Genomic DNA, 19,366 nt, shown 5'->3' on the forward strand with positions numbered 1-19,366 from the left:
CCTTCCTGCACAAATGCTTGTTCTAGCTACTGTACGTGACAAATCTCAGCTGAGGACAGAGTGACCTACTTCACGGTCTTCCCAATACTTCATAATTATGCCGCCTCAGGCCACCTCGGGAGAAAGAGTTGTTGATCTATCACACTTTCTCTTCTGAGTTCGAGTGAGTAAGGCTTATTGCTCTTCACTAACCTTAACTGTGCTTCCCTATGATTTTCATATACAGGTATATCGTATACTAATACACTTACATAGTGTTTTATTATCACAAATTAGTGAATATCATGTGACCTCAATAGTAATCTTTTACTGCGAGATAAGATTAACCATCAGCGTCAAGGAAAAGATAAATCGCCAATTTGAGGCTCATGATCCGCTTGTCCGTTTTAACCGTAGTTTGCTAGAGGGTTTTCGTTATTTCTCTGTTCACTCTCGAGTAATTACAGGGAACAATGACTAGACTGCAGTATTTTCTACTAAACTCCTGGAATGTCTGTGCCAATAAAAATAACGAGTTATATTGGCAAATAGTTTATGTAAAAACTCCATTCGATTTTCAGCAGCCTAATGATTTATAGTCTTACTTTTCCACAATATGATTAATATATTTCTAATTCTTCTTTACAGCGGTTATCACTGTCGGGGTGAAATGGTCATCTCATAACTGCATGTAGGAGGCGTTAAGATGGGCAACACAGGAGGGACTATGGAGGAGGAGCAGCAGTCAGGTGAAAGAACTGATGTGCCGCAAGCTCCTGCAACTCTACCATCGCAAACACCAACACAAACAAACGGCCAAATGAACCAAGCAACGCAGGCTAAAAAAACAGGCAGTGAAGAGGGGGTCATGGAGAGTGAAAATAAAGTCAGTGATAAAAGAGGAGACTTAAGCAGTGAGGCTGTGTGTCTGAAGAGAGAGCTGGGTCTGGTGGAAGGTGTGGCGATGATCATGGGCGTCGTGATTGGCTCAGGGATCTTTGTGTCCCCCACGGGCGTCATCTACAGCGTTCGCAGTGTGGGTCTGTCCCTGGTGGTGTGGGCCGTCAGTGGCACCGTGTCTACCATTGGCGCACTCTGCTTTGCTGAATTAGGTAAACTGAAAGAACTATGCCCACTTATTAAATTCATGTGTGTGATTTTTACCTGCATCAGTCAGTCAAACCAATATACAGTAGATTAAGGTGAAAGAAGGAGCTTAGATATAGAAGTGACGGTGGAGTAAGAGTGAAACTCTAGGTATATGAAATCAACCGTTGGATACTTTGTTGTCGTTGATCTTGGAGAAAGGTTTGAAATATTCATCGACACGCCGAAACCGGCTAACCTACAACGTCCAAATTTATAGGAAGTTCTACTCAGGCCCTGCGTCCCTCCAACACCTGCCACCATCCCTGTCTGTCCCATCCACTCCCCTTTGTCAACCCCATCCTTTTCCTAACAACCCCGACACAGAACTTCTAATAAAAAACAGCTCTCAACCACCAGTGCCCTGCGTGTCCACTGCACCCTATCTTATTCACCCACGACACTTAACACATCCTACCTCACCACCCTTGGCCATCTTAGCCTATCTCACCAACCCCACATATTCCTCTCGACCCACGACACCAGTTTTATAAGCCCCTTCCTTCTAGCACTGAACATCTAAAAAATAATAATAATAATAAGTCTATTTCTTACGCCAGTGTCATGCCTCCTAAACGAGTGAGGTACATCCTTGACGATGGGTGTTGTAGTTTGGCCAATGCACCTCAAAAGAAAAATGTCTGGGGTGAGTGGGCACGAGTGAGTAGGACAGGCAAGAATAGTGGTCGGCGGTGGAGCATACTGTGGCAGGTATATCCTGTGAGGATGGGTGTTGGTAAGGTGCAAGTCGAGGTGGTGGAAGCAAAAAGTGGTTGGGGTGAGCAGAAGGTGTGGCTTGGAATGGGGGTACGATGGTGGTGAGTGGGGACAAGTACACCCTGTGGAGATTGTCCTTATATGTAAGGGCAGCAGTAGTGGTGTAAAGGTGGAAGTACCAGATTTCCCTTAGAAAATCAATGTGGTGGGGGGAAAGGGTAGAATTATAGTGGATGGTTATGGGCATGATGGTTTGAGACAGTGATGACTGTATATAATGTACGATGCCTTTGTGACCGCAGGCACAATGATTCCTGAGAGTGGCGGGATGTACAGTTACCTGCACGAATCGTTTGGTCCCCTGCCGGCCTTCCTCTGCTTCTGGGTGACATTTGGGGTGCGGAACGGTGCCGGACTGGCTGCCGTCGCCCTTACCTTTTCTTCATACTTCGTGCAGGCTGTTTTGGGTGGCTGCCACACTGCCTCGGATATTCCAGTCAAGCTCCTTGCTATGGCACTACTTGGTTAGCAACTTTGTCTCTGATAGAACTGAATTACAATTGCTTGTGTGGTTTAGCTTGCCAGAGTTATCAGCCTGCATGACATAACATACCGCAGTACATATAAATGCACAACAAAATGCAGTGACCTGCATCACACCTCACTGAGGATAGTAATCTGGTCCAGCTGGTCTAGCCATGAGAGTGGAGTAACTTAGTTCAAGTAGTGTTGGTAAAGTGTGTACCTCCGGTAAACTAAGGTCTGTTCCGCCAGGGCTCCACACATGGGTGAACTGCGTCAACGTGCGGTGGGCGGCGAAGGTACAGAACGTGTTTACTACCAGCAAGGTGGTGGCGCTGACGGTCATTATTGTGACAGCCTCTGTCTACCTTGGTACTGGACACACTGAAAATTACCAGCATCCCTTTGACGGCACAGACTGGAGCGCCGGTGCCATTGCTGCCGCATTCTACCAGTGCATTTACTCTTATGGAGGATGGTGAGACTAAGAAAGATAATGTTGTATAATGTTTAAGGCAAGCTAGGACATAAATCCTGAAGTTAGAATTCAGATGCATTACCCTTGCCCTTCGTCACCTCGTACCATCTTTCAAGTTAGTACTGGTAAGTCCTGCCTTCCCAAGTCCATACCTGTGAACCAACAATATCCACTTTCACAAAATGTAGTACCTCTGCCATACCTCACCACCATTGTTGCCCAACCTTACCACTCCTCTCTGCTCATCCTCCCCTTTTCTACCCCTCCACTTCGAACTTTTAACAAGAATCTGTTTCCGCCGCTGATACCACCCTTCATACAACGCCCATTGTCACAGTACAGTTGTCCGTCTTATCCCACCACCTACCGCCATTACGCCCATCCCTCTCGATCCAGCCCACCTTTTTTGTACTTCCACATCAAACATTTAAGAGAAATCTGTCCCGCTGTCAATACCACCTTTCACGCAACATCTGTCTTCCCGGAGTTTAAGTCTTCAGTCTTGTCCCACCGAATACTACAATACCAATCAATCCTACCTACCCGACCCATCTAGTTTTTTCATCCCATAAATATTTATTCTGAATTCTGCCTTTCTGGCCTACCTACACCTTACCTCAGCTTTACCGTAAATCTACCCTGGTTCTGACGTCAATTTTGCACACGTTCTCCTTTGGTAGTCAGGATGATAGAAAACTTGATGTTGGTACAACTAAACTACTAAAGTGATACGTATTAGATAAGAGTATTGCATGAGTGGGTATGAATAATGCACTCATCAGTACATGCCGAAAAATAACGAAACAAGAGACATAAATCTGTCCACACACAACAAATAATAAATCTGTCCACACACAACAAATGATAAAAAGAAACTAACCATATAACTATTACATTCATTAGCGTATCCCTACATGATTAATGGATATGTACAGGTAACCAACCACAAATAGATTGTCAGTTCATATCTGATCTGTGAAGATATTGCTGGCAGTCATACAATGCCAAACTCATTCGCAGTTCAGCTCCACACGATTTACTGCGAGAATTCTTCTGCTGTCCCTGAACACTTTGTAAGTATGACTGCAAGTGTTTGGCATTTCCCTTGTCAGTACTTTGCTGAATAATAAAGCAGCCATAATACTGCCGGTCTGGTGCAGGTAGACGTATTCATCCTTGTTTTAAACGAGTGTATTATGCACAAACGATACATTTCCAGTCATTTAACTATGATAGATATAAATAACAATATATGTTAATGCCTCCAAACCATGTCAAAATTTCCTTTATGTCACACAAATAGCATGATTGTGTACCGTGGATCTTTTCCACAGTGGTGTGCAAAGACGTCCTTCTCTTCCACGTCAAGGGTCCCTCCTCACTCATTTGTTTTTCCACATTAGCAGACGATTTCCACGAAATGGCAACCCTGTCTTACCTCACCAGTCCACATATTCAACTTAACAAAGACTCCTCGTGTTGATGATGTCGATGACGCCTGTATCAAATTCTCCAGTTCGAAAATTCCGTCAAAGCTGAACAATTTCGTCTGTGAATAGCGGGAGTAAAATGCAAAAGTATGTCATCAACTGAAAGGGTTCACATTTGGAAAGAGCTGTCAAAATATTTACGCCATTAATTATATGCTTAGTTTATTAAGAAGGAAGACATGGGAATTTTTCAGGCATGCCCCCCCTCCCCCCTCAAAAAAAAGGATACGCCCCTGCCTACTCCATCTTCCTTTTTACATTCCAGGGAAAACCTCTGCTACGTCGCCGAGGAGATCAAGAACCCCAACAGGTGAGTCACTGATTTGGCTCCTTATTAAGACAGGAACTTCTGCATCACGTCAAGCACTACCCAGGACTATATTATTTCTCAGTTAACTGTACAAATAATCACAAGTCAACTGCTGTGAGAAAACTGATAAGTAATTGTTTTCATTAATAAGGATTGTGCAGTCGCTAAGGATTTTTTTTTTTCATCAACCTGAGATTCCTCCCTTTCCTTGGGGGAAGCAGCCTAGGTATATAGATAGATAGATAGAGGTTCCTTCTGCTCTCCAGGACTCTACACCTGCCCAATACATAATCCCCCTCCATTACAGTGAAATGTTTTGACCTTCGTACAGTGAACAGGCATAAATTTAACTCCTAGTATATCAACTAATCTGGATCATAACCCTTCTTGACTGACTCCCCTTTCTCCTGGAACTTCCTTCTGTTCAGTAAATCTAATCTAATCTTCCCTAATACACGCCTCCCCTTATGTCTGCCCACTCACGAAATTGCATCCTAACCTATCTTCACCTTGACATGACAAATAAAACTTTTCATCTTCTTCCATGCCCTTGGGAACCAGTCTGCCTAATAAATCTAACCTTTCACCTCCTCCAACTCCCAGGAACCTGCCGTTGTCCATCCTGACGTCCATGTCGCTGGTCACGCTGGTGTACACCCTCACCAACGCCGCCTACCTCGCCGTACTCACACCCGATGAGATGCTCGCCTCAGAGGCCGTCGCCTTGGTAAGTTGATTACATCCAAATGAACTCATTACCTCTGACAGCGAACTTGGAGGAGCTTAGGTATTCACTCGTGTCTGTCTGTCTGGTTGTTTGTGGCAAGGTATCCGTCAAAATTGTTATCGTATTTCAATGAAGTATGGTGGCTGGGTGGGCAGTGGGCTAAGGAAGAGGTTATTAGATTTTGAGGTGGATCCGGATCCTGATGGAGGAAATCACAAACCCAATTGGTGTTGGCCAAGGCATGCTCTCTCTCAAATTGTTGCCGGGCAGATTAAGACTGTGGAACCAACTGACTATGTGAGACCGTAAAAATATCCAGCTGCATGGAAAGTGAAGTTACTGCAGTACATCATGTACTGTATTTTATTGGAGCTGGGGGAGGTATGCTCTCTCTAAGTGCTTTCTAGTTTTGTGTGTAATGCAGCGTGATATGTCAAGGAAAGTACTCTGATGTTCCTCTCGACAAGACACGCAGCAAGTGATTTACGATTCAGGTTCCTATATTCAGTTTTAGGTAACAAACAAGCTGTGGTGATGAAGACCGCGATACCATACAGTCATATAGTAGAGTAGGAAATACATCCTACAAGAAAAAATAAATCAGCACAAGTAATTGTCTTTCAGCTTATTAACCAAAGATCTTTTAAGAGATAAATGTCAAAATTTTATTCATCTTCATTATTCGTAGTTGTGACAAACAGATCAAAAATATAGGATGATTAGGCTAATCTCTCTATCATCATTAAGTTCCTAAAAACCGCCCTTATTTACATCATGTCTTCATCACCATTGCCACTTTTTTCTTGGCATATATTTCGTAGTTCGCAACAGCCTTTATCAACAACACGAAAGCTTCTGTTTTCTGGACCTGAAATCACATGAAGTTTATTCACAGCTCTTTGCCGGCCCGCTGAAGGACAACAAGCACGGAGCCTTTCACAGGTCACCATTATCAAAGATTCCATCCCGGGGTGATTTGCTTCATTAACTTTTTATACCTTCACGTGCTTCACTCTTGTTAATTGTCTTCAAATCTTAAATGTCCTCGATTACAGAAACCTAGCCTTGGGCCTCGGCGCTCCGAAGGGGACAATATGAGATTGGCAGTAACTGCACTAACTAGTTTTACTGGCTTACAAAACAGCTCGCGTAATCCTCTAGAAATTCAGTACATTTAACTCTCTTTATTGCTGACCAACGAAATATACAGCATATCATGACAGAGACTCGGCACTGAGTCCTTCCTGCGGAACTTGAAGATGTATATAATTATTGCCCTCCACAAAGGAATGATTGAGGTCAATATCTTTTAAAATAATACCTAGTATGAAAAAAATGCATGTCATTTCCTGGTATAGCAATGTGAGAGCACATAGTACGGACAGTGACAATGAGAATGAATGGTCAGGCAGGCATCTTATTGGCTTGAGCTGGACAAACCAAAATCTAACCTCATGAACTTGTCAGATGATACAAGAAAGAACTATAATATGTATATTTTAATAATCAGTTAGTGCTGCAGAGATTTGAAGAGTGATATATAAGGGTACATGCTGACGTATACACCGTGCCAGATTTATGTAAGTGGTGGTGCCAAATGAAGCACCTTTCATTTCGACGTTGAGTGAGTGAGTGAGGCGGTCGGAGCCTGAAGACAATCCACATTCCCACTAGTGTAGCAGTGTGGTGGGGGAAGGATAGGCCCAGAGGAATGGAGGATGCGTGCGACACAATTAAAAAAAAAAAAAAAGCGAAATAACCGTGCGTAAGAGTACGGGACCAAACTCATGCCGGTAAATGGCCACTGGATGTAAGACCATGGGATCTGCCAGTAACTGTTTAATAATTAACTGAACAAGCAGCAACTTATGAGGCTTATGATCAAACACTAACCTGTTGAAAGGAGGGGATAAGAATGCTATTATGACGATATGAAAACTGCGGTGACTGTGAAGCAAACAACCAGGTATGTTTTTATTATAAGCGGGTGAAGCGTTTAGTAAAGCACAAAATATGTTGCAAGTGAGAATGTCCAGTGTAACAGATTTTTAGACTCTGAACCTGGAACACCTGAATTTATTTTACAGAGGGACATCCTTAAGCCTTTGCTGATGTGGGTGTATATTTACGCAGATCCTCGTAGGTGTCTTGGTAATTGTAAGGTAAAATCATGCAAGCAGTTGCCAGCAAAATGTACAGGAGGCTATGCCCTTAGGAAGCATATCTACTACTTCCCATTTATTTATTACTTTAAACTTCTCACCTTATTCTCTTAAGTTTGCTTCACGTTTTATGGGCCTTGCCTATAAGGATGTTGAAGTCTCTACAAACGAACGAACGATATGTTGGTTAACTGAGGTCGTAGCCGGATTTTAGTAGGCAAGTTGGGGTCAGGCCGGATATATGGTTAATACATTAGATTTTTCATAATGGATTAAAGGGCTCCATATACACGGAGTCTGAATGCACTAATGCTTAGAGATGAAATAGGTTACTAATTTGCTTCCGTACTCGCCCCAGACGTTTGTGTTCTGATCCTCCCTCCTAAAAGCAACTGTCTACTAATTTGCCCCTTTGCATACTGCAGACATTTGCCCAACGTGTGCTGGGAGTGATGGCGTGGATCATGCCGGTGTTCGTGCTGTGCTCTACCTTCGGCAGCGTCAACGGCTGCGTCTTTACTCAGGCTCGCCTCATCTATGCCGGGGCTAAGAGGCACCAGTTGCCAGAGGCCTTCGCACTAATCCACATTAAGAACTTCACACCTGTTCCTGCTATTCTGCTCAATGTTAGTACGAACTCTTTCTTAGAAAATGCGTTTCTTTGTACCATGTAACTGAACCGACACAAAAACATCTGAAAATGTAATATACAGTACATTGTATGCAGTAGTGTCTCAGGTTTGGTGCACTGTAGCAATAGCAGATTTAGCATTCACTGTAGGTTCAGTATTGCCGCTGTCAGTACAAGCACGGATGCCGACATAACATTTGCAGAAAAATATCCAATGATGTGTATGAAAAATTGGTCACTTATCGACACCACACCACACGGACACAAACACCGCTGATGCTCCGAATATATGAGTATGTAGGGTGTATAGCGTGTGCAGTGAGTACCAGAACATGTAGTAGAGGAGAACGTGAGAGGAACTTAGTGTCTCAAGAGTTATATGTGATAAATCTGGCTTGTAAAACTGGAGGGTAGGTATGGAACTTCAACCTGACGTTGGCCGAGAGTCTAGAACAAAAATAGTGTTTTCACCAATGGAATAAGCTTAGTACATAAAAAATTAATCATTTTTTTGGCCTTCCTGGTTCCAAATTATCGGAAAAACTGAAATTCTACTACGCACGACATTGTTCATATAATTACATATAAACCATTTAACTGCAAAATCCGCTTCTAAGAGACTGGGTGTGTTGTACTGACCCCATTATTTTTTTTCACCCCTTGCTGCACAACTGTTAACATTGTACATGGGTCTTATTCGTTTTGTGTGGAATACAACTCCAATTTGTGAGGGACTCAGTACATACAACTTTTCTGAATGAGTCAGAGTTCAAGGCTTTTCATTTGATCGATTCCTCTTGTCTAACTGGCTCCTTCAACCTTTCACTCTTCTCCACAATGTTGCATCTTCATCTCTCTACTATCGCTGTTTCAAGGGTTACTGCTCTTCTGAACTGTGTACCTGCATCCCTTCTTTACGGCCGGTTAGGTACGTAGCGTCCCTCTAGCAACACACTCCCTCCCTTTTTCTGAACGATTTTCTAATACAGAATGAAACCGATTCACTCAGTCCTTCATGTATGCACCAGGTCACTTCTGCAGCAATCTTACTAAGTCTGTGTTTCCATCTGCCTATGAACTCCAATCTTTAAACGCATTGTGTCCTGGCGTCTTGAGGTGACCGGACCTTGAGTATGGCTGTTTGTTATTTAGTTTCCCTTAAAAGAATAACTAAAAGATTTCCAGTCTTTGGATATTTGTTTCTTAGTTAAAAAAAAAAAAAATGCTCACGTTTTTCATTGTACCAGACATTAGGTGATTAGATACAACGAGATTTTTTTTTTTTTTTTTTAGTGGCATCAAAACGATTTATTCAGCTGAAGGGTAAATAATCAGGAGTATTGTCATTCGAAAGAACCTGCAAAATTTGATGGGGTTCATGAAACACCTATCCCTTCCAGAGTCTTACCCAGCTAAAAAAAAAAAAAAAAAAAAAAACCTGAGCAGGAATCAAACAGGAGGAACATCAGCGGAGTCAGAGTCAGATCTTTTAGCCAGATGACGTCATTATTATTATTATCATTATTATTATTATTATTATTATTATTATTGCTGCTACCACTTGATTTTGTTTAATTTAGGAAGGAAGATCTGTTCTAAGGTGAACAAAATCGTCAGGAGATAGCAAAGAATTAAGTAAAAACCAAGCCCCAGGAGTGAAGGTGTTAACTTTGAGGCTCATATGATTCTCTTTCGCTTGACATAACGTGAAATAAAGTGGTAGAGCTGTCCCGACCATGGTAAGGTTAATGATTACCGTATTAATTTTCTTGGATTCCTATGACTCGCTCTCAGATGAATGAAATCGTCTAAATGCAACAGAATACTAGAACTGTTCCTACCATGAGCGGGTTAATTCGATGTTTTCTTGTTTTCTGTGGCTCCTAGGAAGGTGTTTTAGGTGTGCTTTAGGGTGTATGTTAAAATGTCTCACGAGTGTGTTCTAGGAATTCTAGGATGATGTTCTAGGGTGTGTTTTAGGATATTCGTCTAGGTGTATGACCAGGATGCTCTAGAATGGTGCTTTAGGATGTGTTCTGACGTTTTTGTGTGCTGTACGAGTCATTAGCTGTTGTGGTGTTGCAGGGTGTGTTGACGCTGGTGATGCTGGCGTCGTCTGATATAATGCAGCTCATCCAGTACTCCACCTACACCGCCTCCCTCACCTCGTTCGGCTGCATCTGTGGCCTCCTGTGGCTCAGGTACAAGCAACCGCACCGCACCAGGCCCTACAAGGTACACACGAGTGACACCGAACTGATGTTGTTAAAGATTTAATGTTTGCCAAGTTAACCTGAAATAAATTGTCCAGTCGTAGTAGTAATAGCAGTAGTAGTAGTAGTAGTAGTGGTAGTAGTAGTCGTTGCTGTTGTTGTTGTTGTTGTAACCTCAGGCTCATCTGAACGTGAACCTGGTAGACTGCTGGTTGAAGATGTCCTCCTCCTGCAGCTCACCATCCTTCTTTCGGTGGATAGGGGGTTCAGAGATGTTTGTAAAACCAGGCAGCTCCGCCACGCAGGTATATCGGTGCCACCACGTGAAAATGTCCCTCTCCAGCACCTGAAATATAGTACTCGCATGATATAGCAGCTATTTTATTGCTATCGAGCTTTGGGCCAAGTGCCCACATCATGAAGGCAGTTTTTTTACTGTTGTTATTCTTTTTTCTTATTAATATTCATATAATATACACATATAACATAGCAGCCCCAGGAATATAAATCCATAATACCCTTACTGCTGATTATCCAGTATGTGCTATCGAGGAATACAGTAATATTATGGTATAGTTGTGCCTGGAATATCGTAACCTTGCTGTAAATGGAGAGGATGTAAACGGAGAGGATGCTTGAGGGGTAACGAAGTGGAACCAAGCTCTTTATGTTTCCTCGCTGTCCCTCTCCACATTCAGTCTCTCATCCATTTTTTGCTTTTTCCTTTCCCATTTTTTTTTTGTAACCATCATGGACATAGGGGACTAGGACTAGGCTATTCATTCCCGTCATTTAAGGCGAGGGAGACCAGCTTCCCTCGCCCCTGAGTGGTATTTCGCGAGCAATAAACTCCAGCCACAAAACCACTACATTTAACGCGTGGAATATATGCTGGGGACGTGAGCACCCGTCACCCTCTGGAATCCAGTGTTTACAGAATCTTTGTAAATCAGTATACTTCACCTTTACCATAGGCCTCATATGTATGTGTGTGTGTGTGTGTGTGTGTGTGTGTGTGTGTGTGTGTGTGTGTGTGTGTGTGTGTGTGTGTGTGTGTGTGTGTGTGTGCCCTTCCATTACATTTTTAGAGAGAGAGAGAGAGAGAGAGAGAGAGAGAATCTTTACATCACCACTAATTAGTAATATATATTTATTTTCCAAAGCTGTCGGCAAGCTTAATTTCTTTATGCTAAAATTGTGAGATTTAGAATTCACGAGAAGAAACTAATAGCCAAGTCTGCATTTAGCTGCGACGAAAAACATCACCCCCCCCCCCCCAAATAAAAAAATTAGGAGGCGTGACGGCCCCCCTCTCTCTCTCTCTCTCTCTCTCTCTCTCTCTCTCTCTCTCTCTCTCTCTCTCTCTCTCCTCACCGGCTTATTTTGTTTATCTAAAGACGCAAAAGGCAGCCCATAGCGGGAAATAGCGTTCACAAACTACGCTGTGTGTCGTGGAGAAGTGGATGGGAGGAGGAGGAGGGAAGTTAGAGTTCTGAAACTTAATAGCCCTCAACTTTATCACAGAATTAATGTGTATATAAAGTAGTTAGAAGCTGCCTAGTTAATGAGATACGGCATTCAGAAGCTGTGATGACTTAGTAAAAAAAAAAAGAGAGAGAGAGGTTTGCCAAGCCGTGGAAATTGATACGCTATACTTTTACCATAGATCTATATCTGTTCAGAGCTGCATTTGCAAGATCATAGTGCAAGGTGGAAGACATGGCGGATCAAAAATGCTTCCAAAACCATACTATTATTCTGTACACTAGGTGGATACAAGTGAATATAATGTTAATAATGATGTTTCCAGTATACTTGCAGAATTGAGAATGTTCAGTAATCTATGAGTATCGTACAGTACAGACATAAACTGTAGTATTTCTAAGTTCAAGTAGGGTTGTATATAGCCTATAGATGTGGTTGCTGTTTCTAATAAACATGTATGTTTGTGTGTTCAGGTGTGTTTGTTGATGCCAGTGGTGTTTGCGTTGACCTACTTGGCGTTACTGGTGCTGCCCATCATCTACGACCCCGTCTCCGTTGCTCTCTCTGTCGTCCTTATGGCCACTGGTCTCCCTGTCTACTACATCGCCATTTACAGGGAAGACATTGCTGCCAAATGCTCCTGTTTCACAGGTGGGAATTTATAACCTCTCATTAGCTAGCCATACAAGGATGCTCCGTGGCTCCGAATTGTTTCTGAATCACGATTAAGAGCATCGTCACACTGAGGTCAGAATAGGTCATATTGTGAGGGGAAATTGTCCGGTCATGTAAAATGAGGCGAAAGTTTGAATATGAGCATTCAGTTTCATTAGGCCACTATCGGGGTGCTCCGTTTCCCAGAGCTAAACGTGATGCAGGTGACAACAGGAAATGTTATGCTACGAATCTGGTCCACTGAAACGCCATGTTCCCTGTCGTACAAGTGCAGACAATTTGCGTCTGAAAAAAACAATGGTTCATGTATAACACTCCATCAGGAGATTTTTGTTTCTGGTACGGCTCAGTTATTGTTATCAATGTCTGTCCGGCATCATTTATGCGATTCTTACTTCACACAACCCATTTCACGTTGTATAATGTGTATATCCGATAACCACCCCAGTGTAAGGAAATCCCAGGAGTGAAGTGTGCCTTATCTGGTCCCAAGATTTGACTGGATGAAACAGTGCGGGAGATAAGATGCAGGACGTGTTGCAGTTCTTAGTTCAGACTCGGAACCTTAGTGTGGATTGCGTAATAGACCTCGTGGCACCTTTCCTTAGAAATAATTTTGCATATTGCACCTTTGCATTGCTTTATAGCTTTTTAATGTCGTTTAATATAGATATAGTTTACAACATTTCGGTAGCAAAAAGGGGATGGTAAAATGTAATTTGCAAAGTAAATTGCTAAGGAAAAAGTGTTAGCAAGTGTCCAAACGTTTTGAATTTGAAAGTAAGTATACATACTTCGATAGTACAAAACAGTTAAGTATTCGAGCCCTGTCCTTAGACATCTCTCCTACCCACTTGAACATCCCTATTTCTTGGATTTACTTAGGCTGTCAATAAATGTTTTATCCTTCAAGAGGTTTGAGACGCAAGAAAATACTTTTTGAAAATTCCTGTCATATCATTAGTGTTTTGATCTCACGTAAACCAAGTTTCACTGATGTCCTCCAACTCCTACATAACAGCTGTCTCTCCTGAGCTGAATGTAATAGTCTGACCAGCAAGAATAAATCTGAATATCTTCCATAGACTGTGAGGCTTTAAGGTGATTTTTCTCATCTTGTTACTATCAGAAGTCTCTCTTACACAAAAGAAAATCGTCTTGGGGTAGAAGGAAAAAAAATCCTCTTTACTATTAGAAGTCTTTACAAAGCTATCTATCTATCTATCTATCTGTCTGTCTATCTCTATCTATCTATCTATCTGTCTCTGTCTATCTATATGTAGATCTATCTGTCTATCTATCTATATATCTATCTATACGGAGCCTCTGTGGTACAGTGGTAAAGTGTGCGTTTTCGTACACTGAAGAACGAAGGTTCGCACCCCGCTAGGGTAATAAACTTTGGGAGCGTTATTCTGGCCACGTACTGCTTGGCGGACATAAGGGGTACTGTGGTTGAACCAGTGTCGCATACTATAAAGTATGCTTGCACCCAGTCGGCTTGCGCGGGCCGATTACACTTGGTTCGCAGACTACACACACATCCAACGCCACTCCAGCACTACAGTTACACTTACAAGCACTTCTCACCCTACATACTGTACAATCTCTACTAGAATGCCTAAGCCACTTGGTAGAGATACATTGGCTGTATCGTCCCCATTTCAGTCGGGATAGGCCGGTCCTGCAGTGGACACTCAAACGGCTGATGAGATGATATATATATATATATATATATATATATATATATATATATATATATATATATATATATATATATTGTTACTTCCTCGTCCCACACTGCCACAGGCTCCAACAGCGGTAGTTCAGTACAGGAAAGACATCGTCCAGTGAATCGTTCCTCGTAAGGTCAGCGTTCCAATGTACAAAAGATCAACTCAGGCATCGCAGTAACACAGGCTTCTCGCGTTCGTCGTATTTACTACCTCCACCAAGGAGGTTTATGTTTTTGCCAGTTTTGGTTCGTTTGTCTGTTTGTCTGTTAGCAGGATTACTCAAAAAGTTGTGAACGGATTTTGCTGATATTTTTTGGAGGGGTAGGGTATCCATTAGATTTTGGTGTTGATCCGGATCATCATGTGGATCCGGGAAATTTTAAAGGGATCCTTTATCATTGCATGATAGTAGCAGTTTCGACCTTTTTGCTTCAAACTCGATAAATAATGCTACAGTGCTTGCAGAAAAATTATAAGAAAACACCTCCGCCTTGGCAGAGGTTGACAATCTCGGATTTCTCTTGTTTTCCAAGTACTTACACTGCCTGCTCAACTAATTTACAGGTGACAGAAATACACTAACTTCACAAGGCCATAAGTAAACTGACTCCTCTATTCTTTCCTCCATCCATTTATAACTTCCTTACTACTCGAACGTTCTAGGTACTCTTAGTAGCAACAGTTCTGAATCAGAGATATCCAAAATACTCCAGAGATTTCATACATTAGATAGCACTCTAAATGCTTTCGCATACGAACTGAAATTAAATCTGAATATTACATAATTTAAGAATCATCAAAGTAAAACATTATAGAAGAAAAAATTAAAATTAACACAACTTTAAAAAATACCTCCTCTCACAGCAGTAGGCTATCTGGCAACTCCGACTAGCAACTAAAAATCCGAGAATTATCCGTAATTTTCCACTCCCACCTGGATAGCATTCCTGCTTCTTAACAATTAATATAAACGGATCTCACCAGTACTTGATATGATTTGGGTAGAAATCGGCACATGCATTGTGTTTAGGTGTGGGGTGACATTCGGTTTGGTGTGCATTAAAAAATAGTCAAAGTGTTAGTTGGAATTCACTACTAAAGTTCCGACCAGGAGAGGATTAAGGAAGATAATCCATTTTTGCTAAGTCCCAGTCTTTCCATAGAGGGTGACTAGTTTTTCACTCCCCCAGATAAGCTGACCTACTGCTGCCAAATGATGTTCCTGTGTGTTCCTGAGAAGAAGGATGTGTAACGACGATAGGGATGTGTGCGTCGAATTATCATCATCATTCTGCTGCCGACAAATGTTGCTGAAAAGGATTAGTGACGATGGCGGTTGGGTTGTGTGTCACTGATCAGAATTTATCATCACTACCACCACAATCATCATCATCATCATCATCATTACTCATCTGTGTGTGCGGCTGTATGTGTCTGATCAGTGTTTATCATCACCATCATATTCTTCCTCCTCCTTATCATCATCACATCATATCATATTACATCATATTACAATATCATCACCATCAGTTATGAAATTAGATAGACCTACAGATCTGAGAAGTGAAAGGGAAATCAAAACAATACCAAGACAGTTACTAGACCTGCTGCTTCTGGAATTTGCGGAGTTAGCTCTAATAAGGTACATTATTCTTCAGCCTCTTAATGCTAAGTCATACTCTGTCACTCATCATCGACTCTAGTGCTGCTGGAGCCTCATCCAGTTCCTTGTTTATATCCACCGATGGGGAAACAACAGGACAAACCATCTTACTATCAGCCATGAGGATGCCCACTCTCACACAGTGCACCCGTCCCGTGCCTGAGTCCCACTTTTAATGATGGTTCACCATGAGTTTGCAATTGAACGACATGATGTTCTGGGCAGCAAGAAGACGAGCAGAGAACTATCACCCGACTTAACCTGTTACTCGAGACCAGCTTTTTCCAGAACAAATCCATCCATCCTCCACTTTCTGATCGGCTGCAGCTTGTCAGTCTGCAGCAGCTCGTCTGGCTGTTGTGAACGCTTGAATCATGAAGCCCTGACTAGTTACGGCTTGGTGAGCTGTGGGAGCTAGTTTGGTAGCAGTATTTCACTGATTCATGAAAACCCAGTTGAATCACTATCACTTCAGCATCCTGGCCTAGTACAGGCCTACTACCTACTGGACTACTGCATTTTTGCCAGGCACTGATTCCTTAGCACCTGCCATGGGTTCTGTCTTCACGGCAGAGGAGAAGTTACCACTCAGTTTTTTTCAAGTGGTTGCTAAGTCGAGATGCCCATCAGGCTGTAAGCGTGTTGTATATATATATATATATATATATATATATATATATATATATATATATATATATATATATATATATATATATATATATATATATATATATATATATATATATAGACCAGTCATGCAGTACATATATTCCTACACAGTACACTCACCCTCGGGAATTACTCACACCGACTTCCACCCCATTTTCTATGGCAGGACAGTGAAAAACACACACACACACACACACACACACACACACACACACACACACACACACACACACACACACACACACACACACACACACACACACACACACACACACACACACACACACACACACACACACACACACACACACACACACACACACACACACACACACACACACACACACACACACACACACACACACACACACACACACACACACACACACACACACACACACACACACACACACACACACACACACACACACACACACACACACACACACACACACACACACACACACACACACACACACACACACACACACACACACACACACACACACACACACACACACACACACACACACACACACACACACACACACACACACACACACACACACACACACACACACACACACACACACACACACACACACACACACACACACACACACACACACACACACACACACACACACACACACACACACACACACACACACACACACACACACACACACACACACACACACACACACACACACACACACACACACACACACACACACACACACACACACACACACACACACACACACACACACACACACACACACACACACACACACACACACACACACACACACACACACACACACTTCACACATACGAGTATTGGTCCCATCGCACTCGACGTTCAGGGAGTAATCAGTGAACGTGAGAGGTGATGCTGTTGGTTGGTAAGGACATCACTGAGAGAACTCTGGTAATTCCGTGTACAGAATTTAACCTTTGAAGGTCTCACCTGTCCTTGTGAAGTCACTTACTTTATATATCAGGAAACAGAGCGTATGTCTTCTACTTCAGTACCTGCAGTACTCTTCATCTGTCATCATTATCATCACCATTTTGTTGTTAACACTTTTTATTTCTGAGAACAAAGCAGGCTGACGATCTCTTGGCCATGTGTATGTCTAATCATCATCATCAAAATTTCTCCTTGTGCTCGGTTCATGTTTAGTATAGTTACCACATCTCCAGGTCTGGTATAATTTTAATTGTTTATCCACAGTATATGTGTGCAGTATTTTATATGTAGTATACACACTTGTAGATCCAGCTACAGTTGTTTTACGCAATTTATATACCCTAATTAAACGTGTCATTGTTTTCCTTCTCCCGACCATCATAATCATCATCATCATCACTCGAAATGGAGAAGGAACAAGAGTAAAATTGCTCTGGGACCTGCGGCGAGGCCTCATTGGGCTTAAATTACGCACTTTTACTTAAGCTGTGGCTAGATGGCGCCACCTCAGGTGTCAGCTGATGGCAGATTTGGATTCTTCACTTCAGATTACTTTATATGGTACCACTTTAATGTCTCCAAGGCCTCCTTTTAACAAATCCGCCAGAAGCAGAAAAAGAAGAATGCTGACCACTCATTGACCTGCTGGCTATCACCGCAGGTAAAAAACGAAAAAGCACAAACGTATTAGCTCAAAATTAGAGCGACTAACGAAAACCGACATCTACATTCAGTCATCATGCAAACCTTTTCCTAAATCCTTGGTTGACAAAGCCATCTAATAATTATGCCATAATCCCGTGTGTGTGTGTGTGTGTGTGTGTGTGTGTGTGTGTGTGTGTGTGTGTGTGTGTGTGTGTTACAGCCAAGACTAGAAAACGGATTATGATTAAACTTGGCAAAATGGGAGGAGTTGGATCCTAGAGAGACCAGTTTTAATTTCATGTCTGTTGATATTTTCTGGAAGGGTGTGTTGTCCCCTAATAAGTGTCCCCATTGGTGTTACAGGGCGTGTATGTGGGGGAGAGAGAGAGAGAGAGTAGGTCTACATCTACACTCTGATGTCTGTTACTTCATTGCTGCCACGAACATTTGATTTTATTCAGCAAAAATGGTGGTAGCTATGTTGATGATGGTGGTAGTGGTAGCTTTGGTGGAGATAGTGGTAGTTGTTATGGTGGGGGTTGTATCTGTTTTGGTGGTGGTGGTAGCTGTAGTGGTGATGGTGGTAGCTGTTATAGTGGTTGTAATTGTGGGGTGGTGGTGGTGTTGATGGCTTTACTGATGGTGGTGGTCTATGCGGTGGTGGTGGTGGTGTTCATGGTAGCTGTGATGATGATGGTGATGGTAGCTGTGATGGTGGTGGTTGTAGCAGTTCGGAAACGGCTCTCCTTTGGGCAGCAAATCACCTGCCCCAAAGAGAAACTTGGTTCAGAGACGGTTCTTGTTCTACCCATAAGTCGTTAGCGACACAAGGCTAGGATCAGCGAAAAAATGTAGGTTACCTTTCTTTTGTAAGCAATTTATGTTGATAAAGTTCAGTTTCATTTTAAATGGGTATTAAGCGTTAATAGCCTACTGTACATGAGTGATTTACTGCTGTTGTTGTTGGTGCTTAACCCCAGACTGTCTGGTCGAGTAAATCCGTCTATTGCAAGTTAGCAAGTATTTCTGTGGAGCCGTTCCACAGGTACTGTACAGTTTAGGGATCCGACTCCTCCTTATTGTAGCCTCACTAGGGTCAGACTAGTGTCCTTTCCGTGAGAAGGTGCAGGGAAATAAGAGGA

General features: G+C 42.4%; 1 protein-coding gene across 1 annotated transcript; it reads left to right on the top strand.

Annotated features, from left to right (window-relative positions):
- Window positions 1-685: 685 nt before the first annotated feature.
- LOC145400434 (Y+L amino acid transporter 2-like) lies at window positions 686-15,523 on the top strand. The gene is made up of 9 exons (XM_080272947.1): window positions 686-1,091; window positions 2,145-2,366; window positions 2,617-2,842; window positions 4,598-4,642; window positions 5,246-5,369; window positions 7,957-8,157; window positions 10,248-10,397; window positions 12,334-12,511; window positions 15,462-15,523. Exons 1-9 carry the CDS (start codon window positions 686-688, stop codon window positions 15,521-15,523), a joined length of 1,614 nt encoding a protein of 537 aa, XP_080129073.1.
- Window positions 15,524-19,366: the final 3,843 nt, after the last annotated feature.

The sequence above is a fragment of the Coenobita brevimanus genome, chromosome 52 (assembly GCF_032717465.1).
Source record: "Coenobita brevimanus isolate Jiangsu-jjx chromosome 52, ASM3271746v2, whole genome shotgun sequence".
NCBI classification, from domain to species: domain Eukaryota; kingdom Metazoa; phylum Arthropoda; class Malacostraca; order Decapoda; family Coenobitidae; genus Coenobita; species Coenobita brevimanus.